The following is a 13920-nucleotide window of genomic DNA, read 5'->3' as shown; positions in this document are numbered from 1 at the left end:
TAGTACATACCACAGCCTTTGATATGCCAGTCGTGGTGTACTTGCTGGAACGAGAAATAGCCCAATGGGCCTACCGACAGGAATCGATCCCACACCGACCGCGCATCAAGCGAACGCTGTACCACTGGGCTACGTCCCGCCCCATTGAAAATGTCGTATTTGCTCAAATCGAAATCAGTTAACTTGTTGTAGAAAACGCCATCTGCGTACGATTTAGATTGTATAGGTAGAAACCTGTACCGTATATTTTCAAAACAAACAAAATATTATCGTCAGCTTCTTTGCATAATTGCCTAACTTATTTTTAGAAATTTTGAGAAAAAATTAAGAGGGAAAAAAAGCTTTGTATTCAACTTGAAGTGTTCAAATGAATTCTATGAAGTGTTTTTTTAACAAGAACAAACGTTGTTCTTGATGTTCTTGTTCCAATGATCTTTAAAAAATGCATTACTGTTTGTATAAAAACCAATATTTTTTCCTATTGTTATCGAAAGCTCTAAAAATGAGTTAAGCTAAGAGGTTGACGTTATGTTGTAATCTATTCGATGTAGGCATATGTTATCGAAAGCTCTAAAAATGAGTTAAGCTAAGAGGTTGACGTTATGTTGTAATCTATTCGATGTAGGCATATGTTATCGAAAGCTCTAAAAATGAGTTAAGCTAAGAGGTTGACGTTATGTTGTAATCTATTCGATGTAGGCATATGTTTTTCAAATACAAATAATAGTTCCCTTACAAAAACAGGAAGAAAACAAACGAAATCCTTCTTTGGGACGGTTTGTTAGACACACACAGAGCCGTAGTTTGAAAATGCGCCTTTTGGGGTCCAGATTATACCTTGATATGTAAAGAAAACAACAACACCAGCAACAACAACAAAAATACAATGTTAGTCATTACGGAGCTGAGAGAGTGTCCCTATTTTCATGTCTTCTTATACAGTATGCTAAAACGATACAAACACTTATATCATGCAAAAGTGTGGCTGACAAAATCCGGCGATAGCAAAAACTTTATTGCAACTGTACTGCAGGTGTGCTAGACAAACAAAACAAAACAAAAAACTAACAAAACAAACAAACAAAATTACATTAAATTAAAATAAATAAGCAAAGAAAACAAAACAATATCAAGTAAATAAACATATAAACAAAAAGCAAATATAAGACAAAACAAAACACAAAACAAAGAAGCAAGGAAGCAAAAAACCACAACAACTAACAACAACACAACACGAAAAAAAAAAACGCACAAAAAGGCAAAAAAGGAAGAAAATGTTTTATTTAACGACGCACTCAACACATTTTATTTACGGTTAAGGACCACACAGATATAAAGCGAGGAAACCCGCTGTCGCGACTTCATGGGCTACACTTTTCGATTAGCAGCAAGGGATCCTTTATATGCACCATCCCACAGACAGGATAGTACATACCACGGCCTTTGTTACACCATTTGTGGAGCACTGGCTGGAACGAGAAATAGCCCAATGGTCCTACCGACGGGGATCAATACTAAATCGACGGCGCATCAAGCGAACACTTTACCACTGGGCTACGTCCGGCCCTCAGCAAAAAGAAGAAAAGAAAAAAGAGGGAAATCAATACAACACTAAGCAATACCAAATAAACAAACAACAAAAAGCAAAAACAAAGATAAAACTAAATTTTAGTTTTTAAACAAAACAACAAAACAAAACAAAACAAAACAAAACAAAACAAAACAAAACAAAACAAAACAAAACAAAACAAAACAAAACAAAAACAAAACAAAACAAAACAAAACAAGACAAGACAAAAAAGGAACAAGAACAAGAAAAGAAAAAAAACCTCACACACACACACACACACACACACACACACACACACACACACACAACACAACACAACACAACACAACACAACACAACACAACACAACTCAATGCTATGCAAGCAAGCAAAGCAAACCAAGAAAGCAAAGCAAAACAAAAAACAAAAACAACACCAAATAAATAAACAAAAAGCAAACACAAAGCTGTTCAAAAAAATTAAATTAAAATTTAAAAAATACAAAATAAAACAAAGAAAAAAGACCCAAAAAATAAAGATAAAAAAACAAGTTAAAATTAAAATAAAACAAAAACAACATAACACAAAACAAAACAAAACAAAACAAACCACAAAACAAAACAAAACAAAACAAAACAAAACAAAAAAAAAAAAAAAAAAAAAAAAAAAAAAACAAGCAAGTAAGAAAAACCACAAACAAACAACCAATCAAGCAGGCAGGCAAAAAAAAACCCACAACACAACACAACACGAAAAATAAAATAAAAGCAAAATCATAAAAAAGCAACACCAGATAAATAATAAACAAAAAACCCAAGACAAACAAAAAAAAACCCAGCACAACACAACACAACACAATATAAAACAAAACTAAACAATACAAAATAAAAAACAAAAAACAACAAAGACAAAACAATTTTTTTTTTTTAAACAAAACAAAACAATACAACAACACAAAACAAAAACACAAAAACAAAAACAAACCATAACAAAACAAAATAAAACACAAAACAAAACAAGAACAAGAACAAAACAAAACAAAACAAAACAACACAACACAACACAACACAACACAGCATAACACAACACAACACAAAGCAAGCAAGCAAAGCAAGACAGCAATGCAAAGCACGAAAGCAAAGTAAAACAAAACAAAAACAACACCAAATAAATAAACAAAAAGCAAAAACAAAGCTGTTTTTAAAAAATTCAATTAAAATTTTAAAATAAAACACAAACACAAAAATTAAAATAAAACCAAAACAACACAACACAAAACAACACAAAACAAAACAAAACACAAAAACAAGCAAATAAGAAACAAAAATTAAGCAGGCAAAAAACAAACAAAAAAACAACACAACACGAAAAATAAAATAAAAGCAAAAATATAAAAAAGCAACACAAAAACTAAAATTAAGACATAACACAATACAAAACAATATAAAACAAAACTACGCAATACAAAATAAACAAAAAACAAAAACAAAAATAAAACAACACAAGCAAGCAAGCATGCAATGCAAAGCATGAAAGCAAAGCAAAGCAAAACAAAACAACAAAAACAACACCAAATAAATAAACATAAAGCAAAAACGAAGTTGTTTAAAAAATTCAATCAAAATTTAAAAAATTCAAAATAAAACACACACAAAAAAAGACAAAAAACACAAAGACAAAAAAATAAGTTAAAATTAAAATAAAACAAAAACAACACAACACAAAACAACACTAAACAAAACAAAACACAAACAACCAAAAAACCAATAAAGCAGGCAAAAACCCCAAAAACAAACAAAATCACAACACGAAAAATAAAACAAAAACACAGAAAACAACACCAGATAAACAAATAAACAAAAAGCAAAAACACAAACAAAATTTAAAACACAACACAACACAATACAAAACAATATAAAACAAAACTAAGCAATACAAAATAAACAAAAAAGCAAAAACAAAGACACAACAAAAGCATTTTTAAAAAAACAAAACAAAACAATACAACAAAACAACACAAAAACACAAAAACAAAATACACAAAAAACAAAAAAAACAAGCAAGCGTGCAATGCAAAGCATGACAACAAAGCAAAACAAAACAAAACAAAAACAACACCAAATAAATAAACAAAAAGCAAAAACGAAGTTGTTTAAAAAATTCAATCAAAATTTTAAAAATACAACAAAAAACACAAAGACAAAAAAAAGTTAAAATTAAAATAAAACAAAACAACAATAACACAACACAACACAACACATACAAAAACAAAACAACAACAACAACAAACAACAAACAGACAAACAAGCAAGTAAGAAAAAAGCCCAAACAAACAACCAATCAAGCAGGATTTTTTTTTAAACAAAACAAAATAACACAACACTAAAAATAAAATAAAAGGAAAAACACAAAAAAGCAACACCAGAACAACAAATATACCAAAAGCAAAAACAAAGACAAACAAAAATTAAAATTAAAATTAAAATACAACACAACACAATACGATACAAAACAAAACAATATAAAACAAAACTAAGCAATACAAACTAAACAAAAAAGCAAAAACAAAGACAAAACAAAAACTGTTTTTAAACAAAACAAAACCACACAAAAACAAAAACAAAACAAAATAAAACAAGAAAAACATAACAAAACAAACAAAAACAAAAACAAAAACAAAAACGAAATAAAATAAATCAAAACAAACCAAAACAAAACAACACAACACAAGCAAGCAAGAAAGCAAAGCAAAGCAAAAAATCCAAAAACATCACCAAATAAATAAACAAAAAGCAAAAACACAGTCTTTTAATAAAATTAAATTAAATTTTAAAAATACAAATAAAACACACACACATAAAAAAAAGACAAAGACAAACAAAGTTGAAATTAAAATAAAACAAAAACAACACAAAACAAAACAAAACAAAACGAAATAAAACACAAAAATAGCACACACAAACATAAACACAAACCAACAAAAATGCAAGCAAGTAAGGGACAAACAAACAAACAATCAAGCAGGCAAAAAAAACCCCAAAAAAATAAAACAAAAGCAAAAACAAAAAAGCAACACCAGATAAACAGATAAACAGATAAACAAATAAACAAAAAGCAAAAACAAAGACAAACAAAAACTAAAATTAAAACACAACACAACACAATACAAAACAATATAAAACAAAACTAAGCAATACAAAATAAACAAAAAATGCAAAAAAAAAGACAAAACAAAAACATTTTGAAACAGAACAAAAAACCCAGCACAAAAACAAAAACAAAACAACAACAAAACAAAACAAAACAAAACACAAAACAAAACAAAACAAAACAGCAAAAACAAAGATAAATAAAACCCACAAATTTAAAATAAATTTATCAAAAAAAAAGAAGAAGATTTTATCTCGCTTGGGATTGGAGCCAGTACTGAGATACGAACCCAATCACTTGTCAGCCTTAACACTGATGGTTGATCCACTACGTTACCCAAAACCGGCTGCAAGGTCATCGAGTTATGTGCCCCTGTAAATTTAAAACTGTTATATCATCGCTTTGTGTCTGGTTTTCCCAGGTGCTGACCTTGGCGTGTAGGTAAATAACACACAATACAAGTGGTGACACGGTCACCAAACGGTGTCAGGGGGTCACCCAGCTTGACGATCTAGTCCCAGTGTTTGCGATATTAGTCCACTCTGTTGCACATCTCGGTTAGGACTTTGTTCCCAGAGTACCGTTTGGTCTGTCTCAGGATGTGGTCCAGTGGTAAAGATGCGATGGTCCGTAGGGAAAAGGTTAAAAAAATAAAAAATAAAAAATGTTTTATTTAACGAGTAGCGGAACGTAGCCCAGTGGTAATGATGCGATATTGGTTTGGTATCAATTCCCGTCAGTGGGCCCATTGAGCTGTTTTTAGTCCCAGCCAGTGCACCACGACTGGTATATCAAAGGCCGAGGTATATGCTATCCTGTCTGTGGGATGGTGCATACAAATGATTCCTTGCAACTAATGGAAAAAGTGTAGCAGGTTTCCTTGCTAAGACCATATGTCACAATTACCAAAAGTTACCAGCCGAAGATTAATAAATAAATGTGCTCTAGCGGCGTCGTTAAAACTCGCGTTGTGTGGGAGCCGTTACCGGGATGCCTACCGGCCTTATGTCCGACGGCTTAACCATGACGCCACTGTGGCCGGGTGAATACAACAAAACAGCTGGTCTGCTTCTCGAGTACAACACACAAGACAATGACGCCGTATTGCGTTACGAAATGCATAGTCTTGACTTTCGGGTCGTTGTCTTCTTTATAGCTAGTTATCGCCCTTTGGCGTGACATGACCAGTTTGTTGTTTGTGTGTGTGTGTGTGTGTGTGTGTGTGTGTGTGTGTATGGATCTGGTTTATAGTTTTTGTGTTCGGCGTATCACTGTGAGTCAGCACGTATCCCTCTCAGCGCTGACCCGTAACAGGTGCGCTGACCCGTAACAGGTGCACAGAAACATGAGTAGGTGGAGGATGCACCCCGTTTTAGGACTATGAGATTAAATTTCAGGGCCCCGTTTTACGAAGCTATCTTAGTGTTAAGATCACCTTAAATGCATACGGTAAGCTGTGCACTTTAGTGTGATCTTAGTGTTATACTCGTTTCGTAAAACGGGGCCTTGATCTATTAAAATGGAGAGGTTCTAGAATACGGTGGGCCGATGCCCAAGGCCAGTGGTTTTACGACTCGGGCCTACAAACAAAAATACTTTTACCGAGTCCGAGGGAAAGTGAAAAAAAAGTAATAATAAAAATAATATAATACTACGATCGTAAGAAAACAAAAGAAACTGCGACTATTCCTAGTTTGTCATCCAGATACTTGGAATTGACCAGGGGTTGGGGGAGTAATGGAAATGACTAGGATTAACTTACAGTGGGGGTATCTTGGAGAAATGCTCTGTAATTTTGGTGCACAGGCCTATGTTACACTTTGAAATTAAACAAATAGTAATAAGCACGAAAACAACAACAACATATTTTAAAATTGTATCTTTTACATGATATCCATTAAAAATTATGTGTTTGATCCGCAATGTTTCCAAAAGACAAATAATTAATTTATCTTTTATGACATGGTTTAGAAAAAAATACCGTACTGATCTAAAATTAATTTTGGTGAGATGTAGCTTATCTGACGTGTGACGGGTGTTAGGATTGACTGCTAAATGTTATTTCCAAAACAGTTTTACTTTTCTTTTTATGTCAAACACAATTGATATTATTAAAAAAAAAAAAAAAAAAAAAAAAAAAAAAACATTTTTGCAGGAGGATGGGACGGACTATAGGTATGTGTGTAATTCAGTTTTAAGGAGGGTATTTAATTAAGGTGTGCATACAATAGCAGATTCCAGCAGATTTTAAGGGGAAGGGCAGTCCGTTTTTCAGGTAGCATTCCGTTTCTCTGTCGGTAATCGTTTTTCAAGGTGACGACACCACATCCCACCCCCATGCCACCTGGCTACGGGCCTTTGTCCAACTGCGTCAAAGACTGTGTTATCTGCGTGTCTGTATATGGCAAGATGAATAAGTAAGATTCATTAATTACTGCTATGCAGCAGCAGTAGGAGTAGCCGATGTTGAAGCAGCTGGTTTATTCACCCATCATTTAGACCAGGGCCACGTTCAACTAACTTACGCACTTACGGTGATTTTAGCGCCAAAGTCGCTTCGTAAAATGGAGCTCTGATGGTGAAGACACTAATAAAGAGATGTGGTTTTTAAAATGTGCTGAGGTTTCGTTAACCAAACATTTGATTCGTTTGTTTTAAAAATAACTGTTTTGTGTGGTTATGTCCAGATCCTGGTTCAGGTGCTGGAGCTAGGACTGTTTGACGAGATCGAAGCTTTTGGCGAGCCAGTCACGGCGCTCGGCCTGTCTCGGAAGTGCGGCTACAATCTGGATGTGACTGAGCGACTCCTCAATACCCTGGTGTGTCTCAAACTCCTGGACAAGATTAAGAACAAGGACGGTAAGGATGGTGCAGACGTGTTTGTTATGGTCACGCTTTACTGTGTAAAAAACAAACCCTGGACTGGTGGATGTGTGGATGTGTGGATGTGTGAATGGATGGATGGATGGGTGGGTGGTTTTATGGATGGATAGATCGGTGGATGGATGGATGGATGGATGGATGGAATGAATGGTCTAACGGTATAGACCAAAGAAGGTAAGGATTGTGCAGCGGTGTTTGATGATGGTCAACGCTTTATTGTTCGTTGTTACGTAAAATACTGGATTGTGGATGGTTGGGTGAATTTGAATGGATGGATGGCCGGACGGGTGTATTGATGGATGAACAGACATTCACGGAATAACATAAAGTAGATTGCTATTGGTGGTGTTATTTTAATTATTAATTTATTTTAATTATTTTGTTTTGTTCTGGGGGGTCTTTTTGGAGGGGTTGAAGGTTGGGTTTTTTGGTGTGGGGTTTTTTGCGAGAGGGGGGTATTTGTTTTGTTTTTGTTTGTTTGGGTGGTGATGATGGTGCTGAAGGTGGTCGTTGTGATGATTATGGTTTGAAAGTTTGTTTCACGGTCTGGCGACACACCCGTATAAATACAAAATATACCTTTCTATGGTTTCAGGCTCATCGGCTTATCGAAATGCTGCCTCCACCTTGAAATACCTGACAAGATCAAAGAGGCCGTCCCTGATACCTGTCATAATGAGCGAGGCGCACATGATTCTTCCTATGATCGATAACCTCCCACGCATCCTCAAAACAGGTAGGACAGTTGTTATTAATAATCATTTGCGGTTAGCCAAGATGTACAAGATTGTATGTTATTCTTTAATATCCTGTTGTAATAGATCCTTCTGTCGGCAGATCATGTTTCGTGAATTGGATTTAGAATTGGAGCAGATTATCGTTCTAAATTGTCCTCAGTTGTGAAGAATTATCCATTAGATACCCTTAAATGTGATAAACTAGCCCCCGTGTTCAGCGACAGCGAGCGACACTGACCTTCGCGAATTATTTGACTGACCAGTCCCCAGATGCGGGCATGTGGTTTAACGTGAAGCACCTATACCAGCCTAGCGAAAGGTTCTTCTGCTCGGTCTGGATGAACTCCGAAAGTTAAGTTCATGACTAGTTTTAAATCAGAAAGGCTTGATCTAGTGGTGGGGGATTCTTGTGGATCCCAGATGCTCAGCAAGTTTTGGCAGCTGGGTTAAATGTGATAAGATCAGGACCGTGCATGACTTGCAAAAACTATACATTCAAAAACAATATATTTTTCGACATCTTCTTTCAGGAACCTCGGACAAGATCTGCCTTCAGATGATGCAAGGAGGTGATACGAGAAAGGCCAACTCGCCGATGAACAAAACGAAAAACGTCGCCAACAAGACTCCTCAGATTCTCATGCCGAGCAAATCGAGCCAACCGAACCCCGAAATCAACAACAACGGCAACGTCAACAACAGCTGTAGCAGCAGCAGTATGCCGGCAGACATGACCATGATGTTCCTTTCGTGTATGGACGGTCTGGCATCTCAGTGTGCCCCTGCTATGGCTCGAGCCTTCGATCTCACGGGACACAAGACGACGGCCGACCTTGGAGGTACTTCGAATACGAATACGAATATATTTATTTAGATTGCTGATCATGGCGGGACGTAGCCTAGTGGTAAAGCGTCTGTCTAATGCGCGGTCGATCTGGGATCGATCCCCATCGACGGATCCTTTGAGCTATTTCTCGTTCCAGCCAGTGAACCACTACTGGTATATCAAAGGTCGTGGTATGTGCTATCCTGTCGTGGGATGGTGCTTATAAAAGATCCCTTGCTACTAATGGAAACATGTAGCAGGTTTCCTCTTTAAGACTCTATGTCAGAATTACGAAATGTTTGACATCCAATAGCCGATGATTAATAAATCAATGTGCTTTAGTGGTGTCGTTAAACAAAACAAACGTTTTTTCTTTAATGCTGGAAAAGACCATTTTCGTACATCCGATGGTGTCTCTTCAAGTACACTCAGCCTAATAGGGCACACACTTTGCACTACGTCACCACAGGAAAGTGCAGCTCAGGTTCGTTTCGCATAGAGGCGTCGGATTTCTTCGTGTAACGTTGGTAATGTCATGACTGGACTCGAGAATAATCAAACTAAATATCTGTGGCATCAGATTTAGGATTTTGTTTTATTTATTTTAAACACAGTAGCTGTCTATGATTTGGTTGTCGACCACTGTCGAAGTATTACACCAGTCCTAACTAAACTATCCCTCCCCTACAACATATCGATAAGGGGAGGGCTATAGGTGACTCGAGCTACCTCTCTCTCTCTCTCTCTCTCTCTCTCTCTCTCTCTCTCTCTCTCTCTCTCTCTCTCTCTCTCTCTCTCTCTCTCTCTCTCTGAACTTCTGACAACTAATTTCATTTTGTTTCAGCCGTGGAAGTGTGTGGGGAAAAGTTAAATAATAATTGTTTTACGTAATGGTTCTTGTACATTTTTCAGGAGGCTCGGGTTGTTTTGCGTACGAACTGGCGAGGGTGTACAGCAACATGCACGTGACCGTCTTTGACCTTCCACAGACCACACAGATAGCGCGCAAGTTACAACCGGAAGACACAAAATCTAGAGTCAAGTTTGTGGCGGGTATGGATTTGAACAATAATTGTAGTTAAAAACGGTCATCGCTGTTTTAATTGGTGTGCATGGCCTAAACTGCAGGAAACGGATTTTAGTCTTTGGGACTAAGCTATTTACCAGATAACGATTTCCTTTCTCGAGGTATTATATTTTTGAAAAATGAATCATAAATTTGTTTAATATAGTGAGTATAAAGTGGAACTTTCTACAAGAGACACTTTGAATGACAACATTTTTGCCGTAAAGGAGCTGTTATGCCCTCTGCACATATACTGCAATTATTTAAATCCATAATGTTTTCAAAAAGCGAATGCTTACATGTGTCATCTTACAGGTGTCATATTTGATTATGTTTCGTGGGTGATATTTATGTATAGTTTTGGTTGTATTATTAACACCATACACGCATAAAGTTTTTATTTCTTTGTAGGAGACTTTTTCAAGGATTCCTTGCCGTCAGCTGATCTGTTTGTCCTTGGTCACGTGATCCATGACTGGGACCGAACAAACGTGGACGTATTGCTTAAAAACGTTTACGAAAAACTCCCCGCTGGTACGTGTCACTTTGTAAATGGTTATAGTCCCTATAATAATAAATAGATATTAAAACAAATTGTTTAAAGCTGGATTTGGTTTGATGGACTCAACAGTGAATTCTGTATATTATAATCATCACCAGTATATTAATAACATCATCATAATTTTCTTTAATTTTTTTCTTTCTTCCAGCTTCTTCTTTCTCGTAATTTTCTTCTTCTTCTTCTTTTTCATCATTTTATAATTATTATTATTATCATCATCATCATCATCATCATCATCACCATCATCATTATTATTATTATTATCATCATCATTATCATTATTATCATAATCATCATTATATCATATTGTTATTACTATTAAAGGTGGCAGTCTTCTCCTCCTGGAGAAGATGTTGAACGAAGAGAAGGACGGGCCGGAAACGTGCGTGCTCAATGATCTCGCAATGGCGATGATCTCGCATGGAAAGGAGAGAAGTGCCACGGAGTACAGACGACTGCTCGAAAAACATGGCTTCCGGAATACTCAGATCAAGAGATTACATGGCAACAACACTTACGACGTGTTACTGGCGCGAAAACCATTCTAACTATTGCGTGGGACACAAAACTATGCTAATTTTCATTTGGAATTGTTGGGGTTTTTTTTAATGTTTATAAACGCGCGGGCATGCGCACGAAAATACAAATGTAGGCCTACACATATGAGCAAAGCAGGCACAGTACATTAGGACCGTACCCTGATCAAAATCCTACGGGGCGCACTACTTTTTATAAACAAATGAAACACTATATAAATTAAACCCTGATATGTGTATGCTATTTTCTGGAGTAAAAAACAAAAGAAACAAGTGAGATTCTCAGGGGGACAACTGCCTCCCCCCCCCCCCCGGAGATTACGGCCCTGTACATGTAATATTAATTACACATATGATGTCACCTGCATAGTAATTCTGTGTACATGCATATTTTTCATTTAATTCTTTTGTTTAGATAAAATGGAGGTTTGAGCAAAATACAAACTACTGAGCAGATGTATTCAAATAATTGTGTTGATAATACGCTGATCTTAAACATTTTATAAAGCAGCCAATAGCAGACTTTCTGCTGTCACTACTTCTACGACTGTGCAGTTCCTAGTATGAGCACAACCGTCGAGTTGACCAACTTTCTGCTGGCAGTTGGTAGTCTGACCCTAGCATTACAACTTCTAAGGGCGTAGCCTCGTATACGCAATGAACCAGTGAATGGGCTTTTGGGGGGGGTTGGGGGTTGTGTTTGTTTTGGTTTTTTGGTGGGTGGGGTCCTTTGGTTTGACAAATTTGAGCTTAATCTGTGATTTAACAGTGAAAACAAAATGGCAAGCGAATGGATGTGATAATGTTATACACAATAGGTTATTTATTATTTACATCTTTGAAATAATAATGATTTAGTATTTAATAGATCGTTAAGTAAGTTACGTATGCGCAGATATTAAATTCCGGTTTTGAAGTTTGTTCCATATCCCATAGGCTTCTGTATTATAATTTCGATCAAGGTATATTTTGAAAAGATTTTTTTTAAAACCATACTTCTTTTATACCTTGACCTAAATTTATGCCAACTTATATGTACTATAAATGAGGACTCAGTCGTTTTAGGTTTTTCTTTCTAATGAAGTTTTTTTTAATTTCTTTGGTCTAGTATTTTAGGATCTGTAAATATAAATATAATTGAATGTTCACTGTTTTATTCTGAAATGATTAAATCATTTTCTAAATGTATTTGTTTTGAAAATATACTCACTGATTTAGGATACATAAAATAAATCTATAACGCTAAAACATATTACATGTAAATGGAAGTTTATAAATATCTCCAACATACTTTATTGTAATTTTAAACATACAAAACGAACCACTAACTATTAACTAACAGTCCTGGCCATAGGCCCCATGTAAATGATGTTTTATGCCCAGGACAGTGTGTTTGAACCTTATTTAGAAATGCACGAAAATAAAGTGAAATGAAAAAATTTATAAACTGCTGCGCTAGAGAGCAGAGACGTGTTCTCAGGATAGCGTGCTTGCACTTTATTTAGATATAAGCTTGAAAATATGTTTTGCTTACTGCATAGGAGCACTGGGGGTTTAGTTGTTGGGTTGTTTGGGTTTTTTATTTGTTTTGTTTTTTCAGCCTTTTCGTTTGTTTTGTTTTGTTTTGGGGGTTGGGGTGTTTTTTAGGGGGTGGGTTGGGGTTTTTTTTGGAGGGGTGTTTTTTTTGGGAGGGTTGGGGGTAGGGATACCGTATGTACAAGGTACTCTAAATATAGACTTAAGACGGCAGAAAAGCACCGGCCTGGGTGTTGTGGTTAAGACATTGGTACTGGCTTCGCAGCACGGTACCGGCTCCCACCCAGAGCGAGTTTTAACAACTCAGTGGGTAGGTGTAAGACCACTGCACCCTCTTTTCTCTCACTAACCACTAATAACTAATCCACTGTCCTGGGCAGATAGCTGAGGTGTCTGCCCAGGACTGCGTGCTTGAACCTTAATTGGATATAAGAACGAAAATAAGTTAAAAGAAAGAAAGAAAAAAAGAAAGGCTAAAAAGCATTAACTACACCATGAATAACAGGGTTAACTGGCATATTGGTTTCTTTTTAGATAAATGCGTTTTAAATTTATTTTCTATTGCACATTCATACCCTTGGAACTTTGCAATACTGATTATATATACTGAACAAAATAAGAAACTTCCGCTAACTTTGCTTGAACATAACTTGATGAAAACAAACCGGGGGAATAATTGTTATATATGCGTTTAAAGAGTGTTCCATGATGCATCGTTTGGTGCAAAAATCTTGGCCATAGATTAACAGAAACTGGGAGAAATTTTGACCAAGTGTGGTAGGGGTTAAAAATAAAAACACCCACTTAATAACTGGTATGACTACCTCTTGAATTGACCACTGCAGTGCATCGCAGGCGCATAGAATTGACTAAAGTGTTGATTTCTGCCTGTGGAATATTGTTCCATTCCTGAATGAGCGCTTGACGAAGTTCGTTGACGTTAGCGGGTGGGTTGGGATGACGCCTCAATCGTCTGTCCAGACTATCCCAGGCATGCTCGATGGTGTTGAGATCAGGACTTTTAGTGGGCCAGTCATCAATGAAATCAATGTTATTTGTCCTAAGAAAATTTACA

At 36.1% G+C, this 13920-nt stretch overlaps 1 protein-coding gene across 1 annotated transcript in view; it reads left to right on the top strand.

Annotated features, from left to right (window-relative positions):
• Positions 1–11763, top strand: part of LOC121386528 (acetylserotonin O-methyltransferase-like) — a 13947-nt gene extending 2184 nt beyond the window's left edge. The window contains exons 2-7 of the mRNA XM_041517468.1: positions 7387–7558; positions 8178–8318; positions 8850–9158; positions 10058–10198; positions 10623–10745; positions 11098–11763. Coding sequence (XP_041373402.1) covers positions 7387–7558; positions 8178–8318; positions 8850–9158; positions 10058–10198; positions 10623–10745; positions 11098–11321 — 1110 coding nt within the window. The 3' untranslated portion in view covers positions 11322–11763. The remainder of the gene's footprint in view (positions 1–7386; positions 7559–8177; positions 8319–8849; positions 9159–10057; positions 10199–10622; positions 10746–11097) is intronic.
• Positions 11764–13920: the final 2157 nt, after the last annotated feature.

This window comes from Gigantopelta aegis, chromosome 2 (genome assembly GCF_016097555.1).
Source record: "Gigantopelta aegis isolate Gae_Host chromosome 2, Gae_host_genome, whole genome shotgun sequence".
Classification (NCBI taxonomy): Eukaryota; Metazoa; Mollusca; class Gastropoda; order Neomphalida; family Peltospiridae; genus Gigantopelta; species Gigantopelta aegis.
The sequence above is the reverse complement of the archived record's forward strand: the minus strand, read 5'-3'. Positions and strand labels throughout refer to the sequence as shown.